The following is a 21,737-nucleotide window of genomic DNA, read 5'->3' on the forward strand; positions in this document are numbered from 1 at the left end:
AACATTTGCTCAAAGCTATGGCTGCCACACACGCACACCATCAAGCAGACAAGTATATGGATGCAGTTACAACAATTACAACAAGCCCCATCTCATGTTATGCTGCTGTTCTGGTCCAATTGATAATATTGATAGCCAGCTTGAATAACCATTCATCACCATCTTGACATTTCATGGAATAATTTATTAAGGTAACAACAACTGCAGCAAAAGAAAACAAAAACGAGGCCAAACAGCGCCTGTAATCAGCCAACAGAGGAGTTCCAAAAATGAGTTCTTATTTCTCTCGTCTACAAATATCCCTAAGAGCCTGATTTCACAAAGAATACTATAACTCACGTATATGATCATGTCAACTCTTCATTGAAGGTACCGATCTTGCATGGGCTGTGAAATAAGACTAGGTAATGAACAATTCCCGTTTTGTAAGGGAACCTTGTGAGATATGAAATGCCTTTTCTCTTGCACATTTTAAGATATATCTGGGTGAAATATCAACACTCTGAGAAAGAAACAGGAACAAATTCACAAATAGGTTAACTGTACTGCATGTTCCTGCAACTAGAAATCATAATCCTGCCTAATTCGTCCAGAGAATTGCTCTTCAGTGCAACAAGGGCATAACCACAGACACATTTCCCATGGATCAGAATATCATAGGTAAAGGAACGCACACAGGCAAATTCAAGAGCATCAACATATTGCCAAAGATGAAGAAGAATCATCTTCTTTTTCAAAATATGAATGGCAATTGTAAAGAAAAAGGGGCATAGAAACAAAATACTTTGGTCAGGTCATAAGATCCTCTGAGATACAACGAGCTTCACCCCCTCAAGAAATCGGCAATGTTCATTTGAAGTTTTAAAAAAGAAAAGGAAGTGTCACTGGTGCAAGACCCATACAAATGCAGTTTAACGAGCAAGAGTTCATCAGAACCTATTAAACAAGGTTCAGATCCCTTAACTGAAAGCTCAACCAGAAGCTAGAACCTATTAAAAACCTACCAGGAGAACACTCTATTAGGTCTTACTAAAATTAGACGAATACCAGACTAAATTGGTTCAACAAACTGGCATTGCAAACCCAAACCGTGTCATGTAGCCGTGGATCCACTTGGTGTGACTCGAGAGTTTTAAAAAATAAGGATATGGAACTTGTTTAGACATTCTTACTAGGAAATCAGATGGTCCCTGGAACAGCTGGAACATGTATTCAATGTTAAGTGGGCAGTTCTACTCTCCAACGTGCCATCCAAAGTGATTCAGTAAGCTCCAGACACAAAGCCCCAAAGATAGCTTAAGCGTAAGAAAATCACAGCCGCGTAAAAAAATTACAGTTCCACTCCCAATATGAACACTAACAAACCAAAGACTAAGCCCAATCCGATCATGCGTAACTCTAAATGTAGGAAGATATACATATATCTAGACATCAAAATGGAACAGAACCAACATAAAAACATGCAAATACATTATTACAGATGACATGAATTACTAAATGTCATAAGCAGATTCATATCATGACCGAGAGAATAAATTCTGGTAAACAAAAGCACACTGAAACTACAACCTCACGGACGCAAAAAATTCTAAAACCCTAAAGAAACTCAATCCCCGAAAAGAGCGTTTTGGAGACTGAATCCGAAAGATGACTAAAAAGAGTCAAGGGGCGAACGGTTCCAACGATCTCCACGGGAAAAAAACTAGAAGTTGCTCAAGAAATTGACATTCCAAGAGGTTCGTCGACGTTCACCGTGACTCGGGATGCGCCGATTTGTCAACATAAACAGGATAATACGCATCCAACCGAACAATGCCCAAATCGATCCCGCTTGACTTGATCAAGTGCTTGTTTATTACGGATACAACAAACATAAAAGAAACCCACAAGAAGAGCCGGAAAGAGCAAAACTCATAGAGCCACAATAAAGTTTTCCTTTTATAGAAGTACTAACATCCGTCGGCAGCCTAAGAGGCAAACTACCGATCAAACACTACGAAGGGGAATAAAGCTCTGCAATCCACTGAATCCCATGGATGGAGAGTAAAATATAGCAAGACACTGCTATCCACATGCTGAAGTGACTAGGACGAGGAAGACGCTCAATTGATGTCACTGTCGTCAAAGTCGTCCTCGAACGCATTGAAGAAGTAGTCATCGGTAAGGGGTTTGTCCGGCAGGGCGTCGGTGATCACGTCCAGGGAATCGCCGTCGTCAACGTCCATGGCGACGGTGGCGCCTTGCTCGTCCATCGAGTGGTACACGTACAGAGGAACGGGCTTCATCGATGCGTCGCACGGAGACACGGGAGAGAGAAGGGGAGGGGGCGGGGGCGGGGGCGGGGGCGGGGGAATGGATCGACCGCGGAGGGCGCGTGCGACCGCGAAGGGAAGAAAAATAGGCGGATCTTGACTTCCTGGATCGGGTCATGAGTCTTCACTGGATCTCAATTCGAACTCTTTACAAATAAAATAGCGAAGACACGTTTACCTGTAGATTTCTTTCAATTAACCACCCATTTCTCATGTAATTCAAGTAGCGAAAATGAAGGACATTAGAACATAGGCATACTTTCATTACTTCATCAAAACTTTAACATGTTTCCGCGAGATTTTTATCCTAATCCAGATGGAACAACCAGGACGTGACCATGCTTCTAAGTTCTAATTTATTCTTAGACTAAAATAGTCTCCAATTTACAGAAGGGGAGAACCAACGGCACCTTGAACACGTAATGATTATTCCAATGAAGCATATGCAGCCTGCTGGGAGATAGCTCCCCACTTTAATTTCAAACAAATGAGATGTATACAGGGAGAAAAAAAAAAAATAGAACAGCTCAAAAACCATGGCAGCTAGAATATACAAGCGGATCATCTGCCAATGGACTTAGAACCAGAAAATAGAAAACCAAAAAACAGGTATGCATATGCATCAGCCTATGGCATTCAGGATAGAACAAAAACTAGGTGGCCAGAACGCTGCCACCTCCAATCCGTTTAGAACCAATCGCAGAGCAGCTGTAGGAATGACCTTGACCGTTGATATTGACTAAATAACTTAGAAAACTCATTTTGCTCGAAATGAAAAACCTGCGGATAATTCTTCGACAACGCTAGAGACTTTTAGATAAACTGACGGTGAAAGGAGGAGGTTTGAGGCGTGTGGTGAACAGTTTACTCTCATTTTATCCTGATTGGTGGGATCATAGGACTGGGCATTGGACCAAGCTAACACAAAGTCAGGCTCCAGTATGAGCATGACGTACTACAGAGAATTCATCAAAATAGCAGAAAGCAAGCATTCTTCTCGTATGCCTCTCGTGGATGTGGGCTCCTTGTGGCTGAACCACGTAAAATCGTGTCATTCTCATAGACGTCTCTATAACACTTCAAGACTCACAAACCCTCTTTCTACATTCACAATTTCTTTGTCTTTTCTAAATAATATCCAACCAAAACAGTATATAGATCCGATTATCCGAACCACCCCACCAAAGATTCAAATTTTGACACTCCGATTTCACTCTCAGATAATGATTTGCACTCTCCATTACATTGTCATGTTGTCTTCCCTTGCTGAAGACAGCTAAAAACCTACATTTACAGTTCGGAAATTAAGCCACGTTTAACTATTAAGCATTAAGCAGGAAGATGATTAAGCTAGTAATCGTATGAGGATAATTTTTATAAACATGTGATACGAGAGGGTCCCGAAGTATGAACTAGTAGCTTACTGTCCTCAAACACGAGTACAGCAGATGTAGGATAAGGGTCCTGCTTCTGAACTTTGGACTCGGCGTCACCAAAACTGTAATGCGTAATATCACCAGCAGGAGGAAGTTATGGAAGAGATTACTGAAATAAGAGCTGGTGGTTGCAACGCGTTTTGGTCATGCAACAACTCCGCTTGGCCTATAACAATTGTGCCAATCGTGCATCGCTATGCAGAGGTAAACCACTTCGAGCACCCAAAGCACGACAGTTGGCAGCAGCCTGCAAATACAGATTCTCAACACTATTAATAAACTTTATCTCTCTAAACCTTGATATTGAGTAAAACCAAACGTACAGTCGTACACATATCTCAACATTTTATGTTATAAAGAGAAATTTCGCCATATAGGTGCGATCAGTGTTGCTGGTTTGATCATGGCACAATTTCCACTTTAGAAACTGTCTTGCGTCCAGCACAGCTCAAAAGTCGATTCTTATTAAATCAGCAATGGACCAAATCTTTACCGTAAAACATGATCAGAACTATGGAGTACACTGAGATATCAAAGGGTGTTCATACATGAGCTTGTAGACAAACGTTTTGCCAAAAATCAAATAGCGATGCATGCACTCCCAAAAAATGGATAGGCAAGGATAACGACTAGGAGAAAATGACATACCACTTGAGCAGCAAAAGGCAACATTTTCTCAGGCATCATGCCTGCACAGACGCCTGCACAATAGTAGGAAGAAAAGACATCAGTTGTGGTGGCCATGAGAAGAGAGAAAAAGAGTCCCTGCAATTAAAGAACAAAGATGCAGCTAGTAACATAAAATGGTTAGTGATGCCAAGGGTCCTGCAATCAAACAACAAAGATGCAGCTAGTAACATAAAATGGTTGGTGATGCCAGGACCTCCTTAGTCCTTACTCTTCACACAACAACTGGACGTGGAATGCTGATTGCTGAAGAAAAGTCTCCTCAGCCGACAGCAAGGTGACGAAGTTGAACAGAAATCAAGGTTACTTCCATTCTATTTATATCTTAGGTTGTCTATTGTAGCCCCATACGACCATAACTACGTTTTACTCATATTTAATCCCTAAAAGAAAAACCAACTTTGGGATAATGCAGGACATCCTTTATTTACTAGTTCAACGTTCAAGTTGGAGCCATCATGCAATATGAAGAGTAGCAACAAACCCACCGTATATAACAGCTCCAATAAATGCATCCCCAGCTCCTGTTGTGTCAATGAGTTCAGAAGGTGGAATTTTTTCTGCAGTGCCTATAATTATCCTCCCAGTTACCTGGCCAATCCCGTCTGCTCTGAGCATCACGACCTATATGAAAAGTTGGAAAGAATCTTCGAATTAGTGAACTACATTTCCAGGTTGTAGGGCATGGTTCATGGCAGAGATTTTCAAAAATAAACTGCAACGGTAGCATGCCCTAAATCCATTAGGATTACATATTCAACCTCAAAAGTAAAAGGAAAAAAAAAAACAAGAGGGTGGAGGGGATGCAGAAACGATGTTGTTACCTATAACGCAATGTCAGACATCATGATAATTATAATATTTATATAACAAATATCCGTTGATGACTAACAAAAACTGCAAATTTGTTTACAGCCATAAATTCAAATGTAAGAAAAACAAGCTAGTCATAAGGCTTCCAATATTAATAGGAAACAGTAGCCCAACTCATTGTTCACGACATGTAGGCAAAGATAAAACAATCAAATTCAAGAACATCTGTCAATTGAAATTATACTCATAGAAAAGATTGCAAGTCAAGGGTCGATTTCTGGCCTTTTGGCACTAAACTTCATCTAGTGGGTGGCCATATGAAACCACCACATCAGAGTCAAAATTCCTAAAGAAAAATAGGAAGCTATTCATCGAGGAATTAAAACTTAAAAGATATTAAGTCATGTACCTTGGATGGGAAACACTTTGGGATAATGCTATCATCAATGTTCTGCTTTAATGAATCAAAAAGGCTGTCTACGTCCATATTGCCCATGCCAGGGCCATCTGCATACAGATCATAATTGATTAGTTGTAGACCTCCAAAAACAGCAGCGCAAAAGCACAAAAATGAAAGAAAAAAAAAAAAACTCACATCCACTGACCATGTAAGCTTCTTTCTAACATTACAGATCCTGATTCTCCGAGAGTTACAATCACAAATTTAGCCTGTGGTAGCTTTGAAAGCATAGCAATCAAGGCAGATGGAACTGTAGGAGCCCCTGTCCATGCCTGTGGCCAACATCAATTTACCATCAAACTGTTGAAACTTGTGACAAAAATTCCTGTGTGTTCATAAAATCTGCATAGCATGAGAATTTTTGACATGGAATAAGAATGTTTCCCAATACTAATGCCCTCGCCATGAGGTAAAGCAAGTGAACAACTTATCCTGTTTATGACTGTTTTATTTGTGTTGTGCACCTTTATGGAATTTTGGTGCTGGGCAAGACACGGTTGGCAGGGCTATTGTTCCATGCTGCAACTCAAATCAATCCACTTGGTTTGTGCACTTGGGAAGTAAAAAAAGGACAATGTAACTTTATGCAGCACCTACCAAGTCTCCACCAGATAAATTTGACCAGGCCTGGTTTGCAAATGGTTTTCTCGTGAGTTGGTCAAGCTTTGCCAAACCTAATCACTAAAATTTAAATCATATCCTGATTAAGTTGCATAGCAAAAGTTCAGAAATTAATAAAATGTTTTCCCCTTTTTCTTTAAGTCGTATTTACTCTGTCCATGTGTTGTATCAATAACTTTTATTTATTTTCTTTCCAAACATAGGAGAACACACATAAAATGTAGCTAATTGATTTAGCTGATTAAGCTTGGGCTAGTTATGACCGACTCTTAAGGTTTTGCAGCTTGCCTCCCAGAAGCAGGAAAAACAAAAAGTTCCCAGTAAAAGGATTCCTGCCAATCATGCAAAGAAGACTTCGTTGAGGATGTAAAACAGTATAGTTTTCTTCCATGCAATACACTTTTACTTCCATGTCCAGTGATCACATATAATGAATCTTGCCCACTTGCAGGTAACCATCCTCTGCAAATAAGAATACATGTAAGTCATCTGATTAATCACTATCTCCTTACTACAAGAGGCGCATGAATTGCTTTTCTGCAGACCATGTTAGAAATCAGCACTGATGCTTGAAATTTGCAAGCATCTGCATGCACAACCTATTGAGAGAGTTGCTATTCTTAGAAGCCACCCATGCTGTTACACAGCCTGTTACATAGGTGGCCCTCTATAGAAGAAGAGTACAAAGGTACAAAATTCAATAGGTCAACATGTGCTGTTTACCAGTCTCGCAGCTGAAGATCTAAACAAAGGAGAAAACTCATAAGCATCTCCAACTCTGCTTTTCTTGTAAGAACATATGCATCCATAACAAAGATCTATTCAATGACATGAACGTTGTCTACTATTTTGCATAAATGACCATGCCCCTTGCTCCTTTCTGTTCATGCATCTGCAGTCATTTATGAAGATTCACATGCTTGAATTTATTTATCTATTCACTATTCTAACCAAATCTACTCCATCGAATCCTTTACCAAGAAGATAGAACAATCTCCATCAAGAAGTTTAAAGTAAAGTTGTCGATTAAGGATACAAAACTGTCCATGAATTACACTAACACTAAGTAAAATGAAGCATTTTGCATTAGAAACACCTGGGCCTGGTATATTAAATTGGACAAGTTTGTCCAAAACTGGCACCAGTATGATTTTGCTTCCAAAATCTACTGGGAAGGCAAAAAATGTCAATGGTGAAATTAAGACACTTGCCTGAGGAAATTTAGCTGAGCATACAACATAATCTGCTAGATTAAGGAGGTCATCCAGTCCTTCTCTTTTCCTTTCAGCATCAACCAATATGGGTATACCCAAATTAGAAGCCTGTATCAGAAAAAATACAGAGACAGTTGTTCAGTTGCATGGACTAATTTGCAGAAAAAAGCAAATGGAACATGTTGTCGGTTCCTTAAGTCCTTTTCCAACTTGATTAAGGTTAGAAATTCCAACGTAAAATTAACAAGGAGCTGACAGAAATGAAAACATTAAAACAACCAAGCACAGGATGTCCAGTACAAATGCCAGGTTGTCCCAATTGTGTGCACCAACCACGGCTACAAATATTGTTTTTGTGTATTTATCAGCAAGGTTTTTCTCGGTTACTGAATGGAAACTATCTTTCTCATGAAAAATTTTGGGAAATCTAGAGAATTTGAATATTTTAAAAATAAAAGATTATAAAAATTGATTTTACTGCTAATTCTCTTGCAAAAAATGGATCAAAATCCAAATTAGCTGTTTACGTTAAAAAGTTTAAAAGACATCAAAAAACACATTTCATTTTGGTGTTTCTTTTCAAAATATAACGATTTTTTCACATTGTTTCATTTTTTAACATTCTGACAAAGCGCTCTTTTTGAAAAAAGCCAGCAATATTATGACAACAACACTAACATAGAGATCTTAGTCGAATACATCACATAGCCAAAACTTCAAATAGTCAGAAATTCAAGATGCCTTGAAAAGAGAACTATTTCCAGTCAAAGTAGTTGCCTACTAACATAAGCTACCTAAGAATAATAGCAAATGATTAGAAGTTTACTTCTTTTGCAATAACCAATGCCGTTTCATGCAGCCTTCCATCAAAATATACAAGGCTTGTACCACTCAATGCAGAGGATAAGCTTGAAGGTGAAAGATCGTCAGGAACCATAGGTGGGTCCCCAGGCGTGTGAATGCAAGTGCGAGTTTTTCTATGTAAGAGACAATTAGATGGCATTAGTTAGAAATAAGAACTTCAACAAGTGCAAAGTACAACTAAAGTTTAAAGAAGAATCCTTTTTAATAGCCTAACAAGATTGAGTGCATAACTTGTTCTCATGTTCCAATGCGAGAAACCAATGCTTCACTTATTGGCGACACATTTCAGATTGCATAAACACGGGCACACACACATATTCATAAAAAATGCAATTTTCTCCTTCTAGAGTCTATTCCAAAATGTTGTGCAGGACATGCAAATTAAGTCCTAGACTTCCATTTGTTGCATGCATTATTACCTTCTACAATACTTGCTTTCATTATCAGTCATCTTTTAATCAATTTCAATTTAGACAAGTAATAAAGTCCAATAAAATTATAAAAATGGAAAAAAAAAACCATGCAAACTTGACACATGAATAAGGTCATAAGAAGAATATGCACTAAGACCAAGGTTTAGAAGTTAAAGAAAAAGCAATTCGGAAAAATTTCTCAAATTTGCAAGAGAGCAACAAATAAAACCTCTATCAAAACTTTTTCATGTTGACATCCATTATGGTACTTGTAGCATCTTTAGGTACAAATTCCTATTCGAGTAGGAATCTTATGAAAGAACATCTCCTCCAATTTGCACCAGATTGGTGTCAGTTAATCATGTTGTCAGAGATTCAATGCTATTATAACTAGGCCAATTACTTCAGGCCATCAGTGATATGAAAGGAAGTCCCAAAAATAGCCACTAGTTTATAAGGGCAACCAAGTAACTTGAATTATGACAATATTCGTTGTAGTCAACAAAAAATAAAGAAATAGTAAAAGTTTATTCAAGGAAGATAGCAATGCAAGGTATGCTTGAAGTAAATTAATGTATCAAAATTCAAAAAAGCAGCATGGATCTCTTACGTTTGAGGATCAACAATTACATAGGTAAATGGAGAATTCCCATCCTTAGAGACCTGCATTTTACATTTTCATCTAGTCATTAGCAACATGACTGAAGAGAACTTCTGAAGAAAATTAATGCCTCGGTGGATTGTCATATCTTGTTTACTTCTATTCCTTAATCATGTAAATCTTTTGAAGGCAACAAGGACACCATTCATATTATAGGAGAGCAAGGATAGCATGGTTGTGGCCTCCAGTGGTACTTCTCTAACTCCCTTTTTCTCAGGTTTTAACAAATGATATTGGAAAATCTTACAAAAATAGCACTATCTTGCAATTCCTGCCAGTACGATAAACAACAAGTACTTGAAAAATCTTTCAAAAGTCACAAGCCAGAATTATATCAGCAAAATCTGGGACGAATAACTGGAAAAAGATGTAGCTAACTTTTTTACCTAATTAAAAATCAATTGCATGTTTCCCAAAACTACTTTATGCAACAAGAAGAGCACAACGGACTTACCACAATGTATTTCGTGTCAACTCCATCCGATTCTAATTCGTCTAGAATGCTCTTTCCTTGGCCATCATTAGCAACCTAAAATAAATCACAAATTGAAGAACTGGGGAACTTGTGCACCAACATGGAAAGCGGCAACCTCAAAAAAGACCAGAGTTTCTAAGTAATTTCGGAACTTGTACAGAAATGCTCATCACAATTTGTCAATAACTGAAAAGATGCATTTATTTTTCATGTTACAAACTTGTTCTTACGGACCATGAATCACTCGTGTTGTAACTGAAACCCATCCTTGTATTTATTCATGGAAAAATTCCTGCAAAGATCTCGACACCTGAACAATTCTTTCTTTCACATCTACACCAGGCATGCACACCATCCCTCAAGGATGGTAGCATCTAATCAAACAGGACAAACGGGACAAGAACGAGCAAAACAAGCATAGAAGATAAAGGAAAAATCAGTAGAATGAGCATAACCTTTGTTATAAGCCTCGGCCTCAGCCCCAAACGGGCTGTGCACGTCAGCGCGTTCCCGGCATTTCCACCTCCCTCAACCTAGAATGAGAACCAGTTCACAATACAGAATAGTAAACACACAATAGCAACATTCAAAGACGAACTGCAGACTGAAAAAGAGACTTAAAACACCAAAAAGAAAGGTGGACAATTCCTACGTATGCGCCCTATTCAACTTGTGGAATTATTAGCTTCACCAAGTAATCAAGAGCACGAGAAATATCACACTTCTGACAAGACAAACTCAAACGAACCAGCAGCACTTCCATTCGTGTCATCTGTGGAACCAAAAATGCCAGCTAGAGTCCAACATTACGAGTATCCCCGCCATCTTGCGTTCATGAAATGTTCTCGCAGAATGCCGTACCTTAAGAACACCGTCGAACTTAAAGCCCGATATATAAGTCATAAAAAATGTTTTTACACTACAGACTTTTAAACTTCGTGTTCAAAATATGCTTTATCCATATCTTTCTTAATTTGGATTTCCCCTTCAATTTTACCCTTCGGAAGAAAAAAAAATGGGTAAGTACGCGGGACATTATTCATCGCCAAGAAGACGTTTCAGAAAGCTTCGAAACACATCGAGAACCTGACATCTAACACTAAGGAACGACCCACCTTGGCACTCACGCTCCGGATTTTATCATCTGGTTGAGGGAATTGCTTCACGACCGCCAAGAAATCCACAGAAACGGCGCCACAACCTAGCTGCAATCACCGAACCACAATCAAACCCAATTTTCCCAAGATAAAAATCCCGACCAATTTGACCCAGAGAGAAGGAACTGACGACAATTCGTTTCTCCGGAAGAGGATGTAGAGAAGAAGGAGAAGAAGACAACTGAGCAGTTTCTGAAGCCGATCCCGAAGCCATTCTCACCCTGAGATCTTACAAAAGAAGTTCTTCCGTTGTCAATTTTCGCGAGCAGAAGAAGGGAAGCAAAGAGAATTCGGAGCATCCAAAGAATTCAAAGCAGAAGAAGACCTCGAGAAATTTGCGGAGACGAAGATTGGGATCGGCGGGCGTTGCCGACGAGACATCGACGTGGAGGGAAGGGACGAAGGAAACGCGGTAAAGCAACTCATCCCTTTGTCCGCGCGAAAATTTCAAAAAACTGGAAAAAAGGGGAAGATGAAATTTTTTCCTTTCTTCGCCACCCAAACCTGGGATGCCCCTCACCCTGGAAGGCACTCTCCTCTTGCCACGTGGATCGGATTGGGTTTGTTCGGGTCGTGGACCGAACCGGTTGAGTTCCTAACTCGGGTCTGCCCCATTAAAGTATCCTGGATCCTTGTCCGAACTGTTGATGGCATCAAGCGGGTCAGATTTGAAACCGTATCTCTAAAAAATGCATGCTTTAAAAGCACTATGTTTTATTGTTTTAGAAAATGTGCTGTAATTAAAGATGTTGTCTTTAGATCCGACAATATCATGTTTATTCTAATAAAAAAGCGTGTGCTTGAGGAATATATGTTCTAAACAATTAATATCTTTTATCAAACACCTTTAGGGATGGAAATTGTTTCGAATTCTAGTTGGATCTTCCATTTACTAAATTTGATATGATTCGTCGACCCTACGTGATCTTCGGATTCATACTTAGATTTGGTCCTTTTTCTAACTGGATTGAGATCCACCTACAAGCAGAAGATGCAACATTTACCTATAACTGGCTCAGGTATATATTTATCGTATTTCAATCAACAAATCACATTTGTAACACAGATATTGTCACGACCCAATTTTTGACACCAAAAATTTTCTTTCATTTCTATGATAGCGGAAGCAATATTGAGTCATGACCAGAACATAAGACACTGTTTTATTTCAATAATAAAATACTTGGACCCAAACAAAAATAACCACAAATCCCCAAAACCGACGCAGTGTCCAGAATGCCAATGCCCGTCCATCACAAGACTGAGGTCGTCGCTCCAAAGCAAAAGCTATCAAGGACTACCTGTAGATAGAAAGAAGGGTCAGAATTCCTCTGAGTATGAGAAAATCCAGCCATGAATGAAACATGGCCCAAAATAATGTTTAATTTCGTATAACGATTCCAAAAAAAGCCTTATGAACTACAACCATAAGTTTTCCAAAACTTAGCACATATCAGAGTTACATCACATCATCAATGACAGAACGAGGTGTGCACAACCTCCCAAAATTTCGTAGGCTTCCAACCGTGGTCCTCTGACAATGTCAAGGTCATCGTGCCGAGCAACAGAAATCCCCGTGGGCACTCACGGACAGAACAGAACATCTCTTCACCAGGCGATCCAACGGATCGAGGGCACCTGAAGTGAAGCCTCCTGAGATATCTCAGATCGCCGCTGCAGCAGCATGGTCTCTCTAGGAACCCGGGTGGAGAGACCAGGAGTCTCGCTCCCAAACAGAAACAGAACAGAATCCCGGGCCCTTGTGCCGCCCAATACCCTGTGGGCCCTCCAGTACAGCCAGAGGAGTGTGACCACTACCTCCCGGGACGAAACCAAACACTGGGCAAAACAAAAAGCTCGCACTCGCATAAACCATCGCACAAAGTCCACGTTCCGCCTTCGAATTTCAAAAGTGAGGGTTTGCTAATGCTAGACATCGTCTAGTACCTCACACAGAAACCGCCCTCAGGCTCGGTTTCCCAAACAGAATAATTCAGCCATTTTAAGTCTTAATTTAATGGCACCAGAACAGATCGATAAGACATAAGACATGCACTAGTATAGAGCATATCACATCCAGACTAAACACAACAATCACTATTTCAAGACAAGGGGGTTCAACACCCTTTACCTAAAATTTAAATAATACAAAAGATACCACATAGCAATAATGCATAAAATTTTGGGTTTTCCATCGAAATTGCAAACAAATTTATAAAAACCCTCTTTTGACAAGTTTAGGAATTCAAAGGGGTATGATTCACAATTTCGAAAGAGTTCTTTGGTTCTTATAGAAAATAACTTTTGGAGACCCCTTTTTGAAGATGTTTTTAGCAAAAGCGTTGCGGCATGAATGATTAAAACTTTTAACAGCTTATTCGAATATTTTGATAATTAGTGGACCCGTTTTGAAATTTTCCAACTTTGATATAAATATGGCCCAACCCTCGTTTTTTCTCATTTCTACGCCTGATTTTCTCTCTCCTCGTGAGCTGCTCCGTCCTCCTCTTTTCACAAGCGTTTGACCGACGGTGGCTTCCACCGTTCTTCCTCAATCAAAACCAGCGAAAAGCGGGACCGTGGGGAGAGATCTGTCCTCCTCCCGCAAGCTTCAACGCTCTGGTTTCCCACCACCGTCCGATGCTCTCAACCACCACCTCCTCCTCTGCTGCTCTCGTTTTTCAGCCCTGCCACCGTGAGGGAGACGACCTTCCCAAACCAGGCATGTCTCTCTCTGCTCCTCCTTCCTTGCGACGAGAATGAACCGGCAGCAAGGAAGACCCTGCTCTTCCAGACGACAGGGAGAAACCGACTACAATGGGGGACGACATGAGGAAACCTGCCACGTCAAGGTCGTGTTCTCCAATTTCCCCCAAATCACCTCTGCAACATTCCTTGTTTTCCTTATGTCGATCAGAGCAGACGTTGCTCTCTGTCGACGACACTGAGCAGAGTCTGTTTCCCCTTTTCTGTGGTTGGTTTAGATTATTTAACGCATCCTTATTACAGCTATACGTCCTTTGTTTAATGTTGGCTTAGTCTCATTTTCTCACAAGTGAAATAAACGAAATATAAGAAGAAGGGGAAAACAACATGGTACGAGTCATCGGAGAAGGTTCAATAACCCAACGAAGACTAACATACCTCCCCCTTCATACCTCGCATGCTTCGATTTCTTTGAAATCAGAGAGAACCAGAACTTATAACACTATATTTCCATCCCAACATACACTAACTCATGCATAGATTCATATTTATGCATAAAAATACAAAGGTCCAAGAAAATCAGAGACGAATCGAAGAACATTGTGTAACATTAACATCATACAACGCCTCATGCATATGTTCATGTCTAGACGTATAAATTCATAAATCCACATTGCATATGTATGTATAAGAACTCAAAATATCCAGGCTTCATGCTGCATTCATAACTGAAATTTCTCATACATAGATTCATCTTCTAAGTATATATGTATCCGTAAGAAATCAAATTACATGGCTTCATGCTTCAATCATGGCAGAAAATCCCCATACCTTTTTCAATTCCGAATTGACTTCCCTTTTTGCTTTTTGTCTCTTTCCAGCAGCCAACCACTTCGATCTTCAACTAGAAAGAGGGCAAAGATGCGGACGTCCCTCTCTCTCTCTCTATTCATTTCTCTTTCTCTAGTGGTTGAACTCTCACGTCTAGGGCTGCAGCAATAAGGGATGATTATTTTACAATCTCTCTCAAAGAAATGAATAACCCGTCAGTTTTTCTTTCCCCTTCTTTTCTTTCCAAAACTGCTTTCCCTATGATTAAATTGTCAGTTTTCATTTTATGTAACCCCCATTTAAATCTGCCGTTTATAATTCTCCCCCTTATTAATGTTTTTCCATAAATAAGGAAAAAGGAATGAGATCATGGGCGTTACATCCTCCCCCCCTAAAAAAGAAATTTCGTCCTCGAAATTTGAGCGTACCTTATTGAAACAGTTGAGGGTAACTCTTTCTCATGTCTTCTTCTGGCTCCCATGTGCATTCTTTGATGCCATGATGCTGCCATTCCACTTGAACTAGTGGGATTGTCTTCTTTCGCAATACGTGCTCCTTTCGATCTATGATCCGAAGCGGCTTTTCCTCGGTTGTCAAGTCCTCTTGCAAATCGACTTCTTCATAATCTATCACATGCGAAGGATCAGGTACATACTTCCTTAACATCGACACGTGAAATACTGGATGAACATGACTATACTGCGGTGGAAGTGCAATTCGATATGCAACCTCTCCAACTTTTTCCAAAATCTCGAATGGACCAATGTATCTTGGGCTCAATTTTCCTTTCTTTTCGAATCGAAAAACACTTTTGGTGGGTGATATCTTGACAAAGACATGATCTCCTGCTTCAAAAGCCAACTCTCTTCGTCGTTGGTCTGCATAACTCTTTTGTCGACTCTGAGCAGCCAAAAGTTTCTTTCTAATCATATTGACTTGATCAGTGTAGTGTTGAATCACCAAAGGATCCTCAATCTTGTTGTCTCCTATCTCTGTCCAACATGATGGTGATCTACAAGGTCGGCCATAAAGAGCTTCAAACAGAGCCATTCCAATGCTAGAGTGATAGCTGTTGTTGTAGGCAAATTCAGCCAACTTCACATGTTTGTCCCATTCACCCTTCCATTGCAAAACACAAGCCCTTAACATATCTTCAAGAGTCTGGATGGTTCGCTCAGACTGTCCATCTGTTTGCGGATGAAATGCTGTACTCAGTTTCAATTTTGTTCCCAATGCTTCCTGTAACCTTCCCCAAAACTTAGATGTAAATCTTGGATCTCTGTCAGAGATTATTGATTTAGGGATTCCATGAAGTCTCACAATTTCATCCACATACAAATCTGCCAGACTTTCTAGTGATTGTGAAATCTTGATCGGAAGAAAATGTGCAGATTTTGTTAGGCGGTCAACCACTACCCAAATAGCATCGTGTTGTCGTCGAGTACATGGTAACCCCACTACAAAGTCCATGGTGATGTCTTCTCATTTCCATTGAGGAATTTCTATCTGTTGCATCAATCCACCTGGTTTCTGATGTTCCACTTTAACCTGTTGACACACCAAGCATCGTGAGACGAACTCAGCAATCTCTTTCTTCATTCCTGGCCACCAGAAGTTTATCCTTAAATTTTGATACATCTTTGTGCTTCCTGGATGTATGGTGTATCTTGTTTTGTGTGCCTCATCAAGCAGCTTGTTTTTCACCTCTGAATCATTCAGAACCCACAATCTACCGTTGAACCACACAAATCCATCGTCATCATCAGAATAAAGAGTTTCTTCCTTCTTGTGACACTCAAGTTTCAACTTCACATATTCTGGGTTCTGTTTTTGTTTCTCAATGATTTCATCAAGGAAACTATCTCGAATTATTCCTGCACACTTCACCTTTCCATTATCATCTCGCAATGGATGCCATTTTTCAAAGTCTTCTACCAAATTCCATGTCTGCATTAATAGCCCACTAGCTTTAGCAGTCGTTTTTCTGCTAAGTGTATCGGCAACCACATTGGCCTTTCCTGGATGATACTTTATCTCAAAGTCATAATCTTTAAGATATTCCAACCATCTTCTCTATCTTATGTCCAATTCCTTCTGCGAGAACAAATATTCGAGAGATTTGTGGTTAGAAAATACTTCAAATTCCACACCATAGAGATAATGTTTTCATATTTTTAATGCAAATACCACTGCTCCTAATTCCAGATCATGCGTTGGATAGTTTTTCCTCGTGTTGTTTCAGTTGTCTAGAAGCATATGCTATGATTTTATCTCCTTGCATAAGCACGGCTCCATAACCTGTTCCTGAAGCATCAATATATACCACAAACTCTTTTCTCCCTTTTGGTAGTGTTAGAAATGGAGCACTTGTCAAACTATCTTTCAACATCTGGAAACTCTTCTGACAGTCATCTATCCACGTAAATTTCACTCCCTTCTGAAGCATTTTAGTCATTGGGGTTGCAATTGTCGAGAAATTCTTAATGAACTTCATGTAATAACATGCCAAACCAAGAAAACTTCTTATTTTGGTCACATTGGTTGGCGCATTTCATTGTTGAACAACTTCTACCTTGGCCAGATCAACTGACACTCCCTCCTTAGAGATGATGTGTCCCAAAAAATTTACTTTGTCTAGCCAAAACTCGCACTTGGAGTACTTGGCATACAGTTAATCTTGTCTCAAAATTTTCAACACATGCTCGAGATGTACCGCATGTGATGCTTAACACTCTAAGTGCACTAGCACATCGTCGATAAATACTATGATGAATCGATCCTAGTACTCATGAAATATCTGATTCATGAGATCCATAAAAGCTATAGTAAAAACACAATCACTTAGGACAAATATAAAACTTCGAAACTCAATATTCACAATAAATCAAAAACACCCTTCTTTAATTTGCTCGAATGACCTTCCTCTGCTTGTGATCGACATTGGCATTGGACATTGACTCTAGACACTGTGCTCTGATACCAAAGTTGTCACGACCCAATTTTTGACACCAAAAATTTTCTTTCATTTCTATGATAGCGGAAGCAATATTGAGTCATGACCAGAACATAAGACACTGTTTTATTTCAATAATAAAATACTTGGACCCAAACAAAAATAACCACAAATCCCCAAAACCGACGCAGTGTCCAGAATGCCAATGCCCGTCCATCACAAGACTGAGGTCGTCGCTCCAAAGCAAAAGCTATCAAGGACTACCTGTAGATAGAAAGAAGGGTCAGAATTCCTCTGAGTATGAGAAAATCCAGCCATGAATGAAACATGGCCCAAAATAATGTTTAATTTCGTATAACGATTCCAAAAAAAGCCTTATGAACTACAACCATAAGTTTTCCAAAACTTAGCACATATCAGAGTTACATCACATCATCAATGACAGAACGAGGTGTGCACAACCTCCCAAAATTTCGTAGGCTTCCAACCGTGGTCCTCTGACAATGTCAAGGTCATCGTGCCGAGCAACAGAAATCCCCGTGGGCACTCACGGGCAGAACAGAACATCTCTTCACCAGGCGATCCAACGGATCGAGGGCACCTGAAGTGAAGCATCCTGAGATATCTCAGATCGCCGCTGCAGCAGCATGGTCTCTCTAGGAACCCGGGTGGAGAGACCAGGAGTCTCGCTCCCAAACAGAAACAGAACAGAATCCCGGGCCCTTGTGCCGCCCAATACCCTGTGGGCCCTCCAGTACAGCCAGAGGAGTGTGACCACTACCTCCCGGGACGAAACCAAACACTGGGCAAAACAAAAAGCTCGCACTCGCATAAACCATCGCACAAAGTCCACGTTTCGCCTTCGAATTTCAAAAGTGAGGGTTTGCTAATGCTAGACATCGTCTAGTACCTCACACAGAAACCGCCCTCAGGCTCGGTTTCCCAAACAGAATAATTCAGCCATTTTAAGTCTTAATTTAATGGCACCAGAACAGATCGATAAGACATAAGACATGCACTAGTATAGAGCATATCACATCCAGACTAAACACAACAATCACTATTTCAAGACAAGGGGGTTCAACACCCTTTACCTAAAATTTAAATAATACAAAAGATACCACATAGCAATAATGCATAAAATTTTGGGTTTTCCATCGAAATTGCAAACAAATTTATAAAAACCCTCTTTTGACAAGTTTAGGAATTCAAAGGGGTACTGATTCACAATTTCGAAAGAGTTCTTTGGTTCTTATAGAAAATAACTTTTGGAGACCCCTTTTTGAAGATGTTTTTAGCAAAAGCGTTGCGGCATGAATGATTAAAACTTTTAACAGCTTATTCGAATATTTTGCTAATTAGTGGACCCGTTTTGAAATTTTCCAACTTTGATATAAATATGGCCCAACCCTCGTTTTTTCTCATTTCTACGCCTGATTTTCTCTCTCCTCGTGAGCTGCTCCGTCCTCCTCTTTTCACAAGCGTTTGACCGACGGTGGCTTCCACCGTTCTTCCTCAATCAAAACCAGCGAAAAGCGGGACCGTGGGGAGAGATCTGTCCTCCTCCCGCAAGCTTCAACGCTCTGGTTTCCCACCACCGTCCGATGCTCTCAACCACCACCTCCTCCTCTGCTGCTCTCGTTTTTCAGCCCTGCCACCGTGAGGGAGACGACCTTCCCAAACCAGGCATGTCTCTCTCTGCTCCTCCTTCCTTGCGACGAGAATGAACCGGCAGCAAGGAAGACCCTGCTCTTCCAGACGACAGGGAGAAACCGACTACAATGGGGGACGACATGAGGAAACCTGCCACGTCAAGGTCGTGTTCTCCAATTTCCCCCAAATCACCTCTGCAACATTCCTTGTTTTCCTTATGTCGATCAGAGCAGACGTTGCTCTCTGTCGACGACACTGAGCAGAGTCTGTTTCCCCTTTTCTGTGGTTGGTTTAGATTCTTTAACGCATCCTTATTACAGCTATACGTCCTTTGTTTAATGTTGGCTTAGTCTCATTTTCTCACAAGTGAAATAAACGAAATATAAGAAGAAGGGGAAAACAACATGGTACGAGTCATCGGAGAAGGTTCAATAACCCAACGAAGACTAACATACCTCCCCCTTCATACCTCGCATGCTTCGATTTCTTTGAAATCAGAGAGAACCAGAACTTATAACACTATATTTCCATCCCAACATACACTAACTCATGCATAGATTCATATTTATGCATAAAAATACAAAGGTCCAAGAAAATCAGAGACGAATCGAAGAACATTGTGTAACATTAACATCATACAACGCCTCATGCATATGTTCATGTCTAGACGTATAAATTCATAAATCCACATTGCATATGTATGTATAAGAACTCAAAATATCCAGGCTTCATGCTGCATTCATAACTGAAATTTCTCATACATGGATTCATCTTCTAAGTATATATGTATCCGTAAGAAATCAAATTACATGGCTTCATGCTTCAATCATGGCAGAAAATCCCCATACCTTTTTCAATTCCGAATTGACTTCCCTTTTTGCTTTTTGTCTCTTTCCAGCAGCCAACCACTTCGATCTTCAACTAGAAAGAGGGCAAAGATGTGGACGTCCCTCTCTCTCTCTCTATTCATTTCTCTTTCTCTAGTGGTTGAACTCTCACGTCTAGGGCTGCAGCAATAAGGGATGATTATTTTACAATCTCTCTCAAAGAAATGAATAACCCGTCAGTTTTTCTTTCCCCTTCTTTTCTTTCCAAAACTGCTTTCCCTATGATTAAATTGTCAGTTTTCATTTTATGTAACCCCCATTTAAATCTGCCGTTTATAATTCTCCCCCTTATTAATGTTTTTCCATAAATAAGGAAAAAGGAATGAGATCATGGGCGTTACAGATATGACTTTAATAGTAAAAGATTCGTAGTTTTTTTTCCCTTCATATTGTTACATTCCAATTCTTTACACATATATGACTTTAACTTATACATTTAGAAAATCGCCTTTCCTATGTGAAACCACCTCAAAAAGCTGCATTAAAATCATTTATTTCGACACCTGCGTAATGCTTTGCGATGTAGAAAAGTAGGGGATAGCTGATTAGAGATTCGATGTCAAAATCCATTTATTTGGATTTGGTAAAGAAATTCAAATTCAATCACTATTTAGATTCCATATACAATTTCACACAAATATATACCTGAGCAGTTATAGGTAAATGTTGCATCTTCTGCTTGTTGGTGGATCTCAATCCAGTTAGAAAAAAAACCATACATATATATATCACTTTTTGAGCTTTGTTTTTGTGAGGGATTAAGGTGGGTTGTGCCGCTTGAAAAGCATACTCATTTATAGGAGTTTCTCATTGATGACCCAAAAACATGCCAACTTTATACATTTCCATGTTCAAGTAAGTAGGGATTTCCACTACCCTGTAGAGGCCGAAGTCCTCATCCAAACGTTCATCCCAATAAGCAACATGAACTGCTTTTGTTACCATGGGATCATGCCCTGTATATTTGAAACAAAACCGGCAGTTTCCCAACACCTACCACGACCATTTCTTTAAGGTGCATGGAAGGTGCATCCATGCTTCAATTCAAGTTTTTTTTTTTGTTTTTAATAGTGATAGTTGGTCAGGGCATATCCATGTCTTTTTATAGTGATAGCTCGCTGGGGCGGGGATACATAAAAGGTGCGTTCATGCTTTGGTTCCATGGGTGATACTCCTTTAGGCCGCAAAAGGTAAGGGTGCTCTGCGGCCTAGAGGATACGGAAAAGGTGCACTAATCTTTGTCGAGGACCTAAAAAGAAAGGGAGAGAGGGTGGTGCCTTTTGGACCTCTTTTTCGACAATAGGTTGTTAACCTCTCGCTTTTCTGAATAACTCCAAGCATCTAATGTTTGACATCTTTTTATTTAATTAAACATTTCAAACTAAAGTAATTGTAAGTTATTTAGGTCTAGTTTGAGGATTTTGTCAACTTTTAGTATACAAAGTTTTTAAATAATTGGACCTCTAATGCATTTTATTGTCCTAGGTCCAGTTTATCTACATCGGATGCACAAACCTAAGGAGCAACTTAATCATACGTGAGTATGTGTACGAATTACATGTACTTGTGGTATTTTATAAGAATCTTATTTGAT

General features: G+C 39.8%; 2 protein-coding genes across 3 annotated transcripts; both read right to left on the reverse strand.

Moving 5' to 3' along the window:
- Positions 1-1,813: 1,813 nt before the first annotated feature.
- On the reverse strand, positions 1,814-2,354 carry LOC116265408 (small acidic protein 1). The gene has a single exon (XM_031645991.2). The coding sequence runs from the start codon at positions 2,283-2,285 to the stop codon at positions 2,103-2,105; it is 183 nt and encodes a 60-aa protein (XP_031501851.1). The 5' UTR covers positions 2,286-2,354; the 3' UTR covers positions 1,814-2,102.
- Positions 2,355-3,498: 1,144 nt separating this feature from the next.
- LOC116265406 (uncharacterized) lies at positions 3,499-11,602 on the reverse strand. Of its 2 annotated transcripts, none has more exons than XM_031645987.2 (13): positions 11,439-11,602; positions 11,244-11,334; positions 11,072-11,161; positions 10,412-10,489; positions 9,936-10,010; positions 9,431-9,483; positions 8,370-8,520; positions 7,541-7,651; positions 5,854-5,980; positions 5,658-5,755; positions 4,924-5,059; positions 4,397-4,449; positions 3,499-3,995 (listed from the first exon to the last, which is right to left on the reverse strand). In XM_031645987.2, exons 1-13 carry the CDS (start codon positions 11,537-11,539, stop codon positions 3,915-3,917), a joined length of 1,245 nt encoding a protein of 414 aa, XP_031501847.1. In that variant the 5' UTR covers positions 11,540-11,602; the 3' UTR covers positions 3,499-3,914. The 2 variants fall into 2 exon arrangements, with proteins under 2 accessions (XP_031501847.1, XP_049936695.1); XM_050080738.1 differs by having other exon boundaries at positions 11,244-11,341.
- Positions 11,603-21,737: the final 10,135 nt, after the last annotated feature.

This window comes from Nymphaea colorata, chromosome 12 (assembly GCF_008831285.2).
Source record: "Nymphaea colorata isolate Beijing-Zhang1983 chromosome 12, ASM883128v2, whole genome shotgun sequence".
In the NCBI taxonomy this organism is placed as follows: Eukaryota; Viridiplantae; Streptophyta; class Magnoliopsida; order Nymphaeales; family Nymphaeaceae; genus Nymphaea; species Nymphaea colorata.

Excerpts from the sequence above, each read along its gene's own strand:
- LOC116265406 (XM_031645987.2), bottom strand. The coding sequence starts at position 11,539 with ATGAGTTGCTTTACCGCGTTTCCTTCGTCCCTTCCCTCCACGTCGATG. Across the intron at positions 8,521-9,430 it reads GTAATTGTTGATCCTCAAAC|AAAAACTCGCACTTGCATTC; the intron begins GTAAGAGATCCA and ends TCTCTTACATAG. Across the intron at positions 7,652-8,369 it reads CATTGGTTATTGCAAAAGAA|GCTTCTAATTTGGGTATACC; the intron begins GTAAACTTCTAA and ends TTTCTGATACAG.
- LOC116265408 (XM_031645991.2), bottom strand. The coding sequence starts at position 2,285 with ATGAAGCCCGTTCCTCTGTACGTGTACCACTCGATGGACGAGCAAGGC.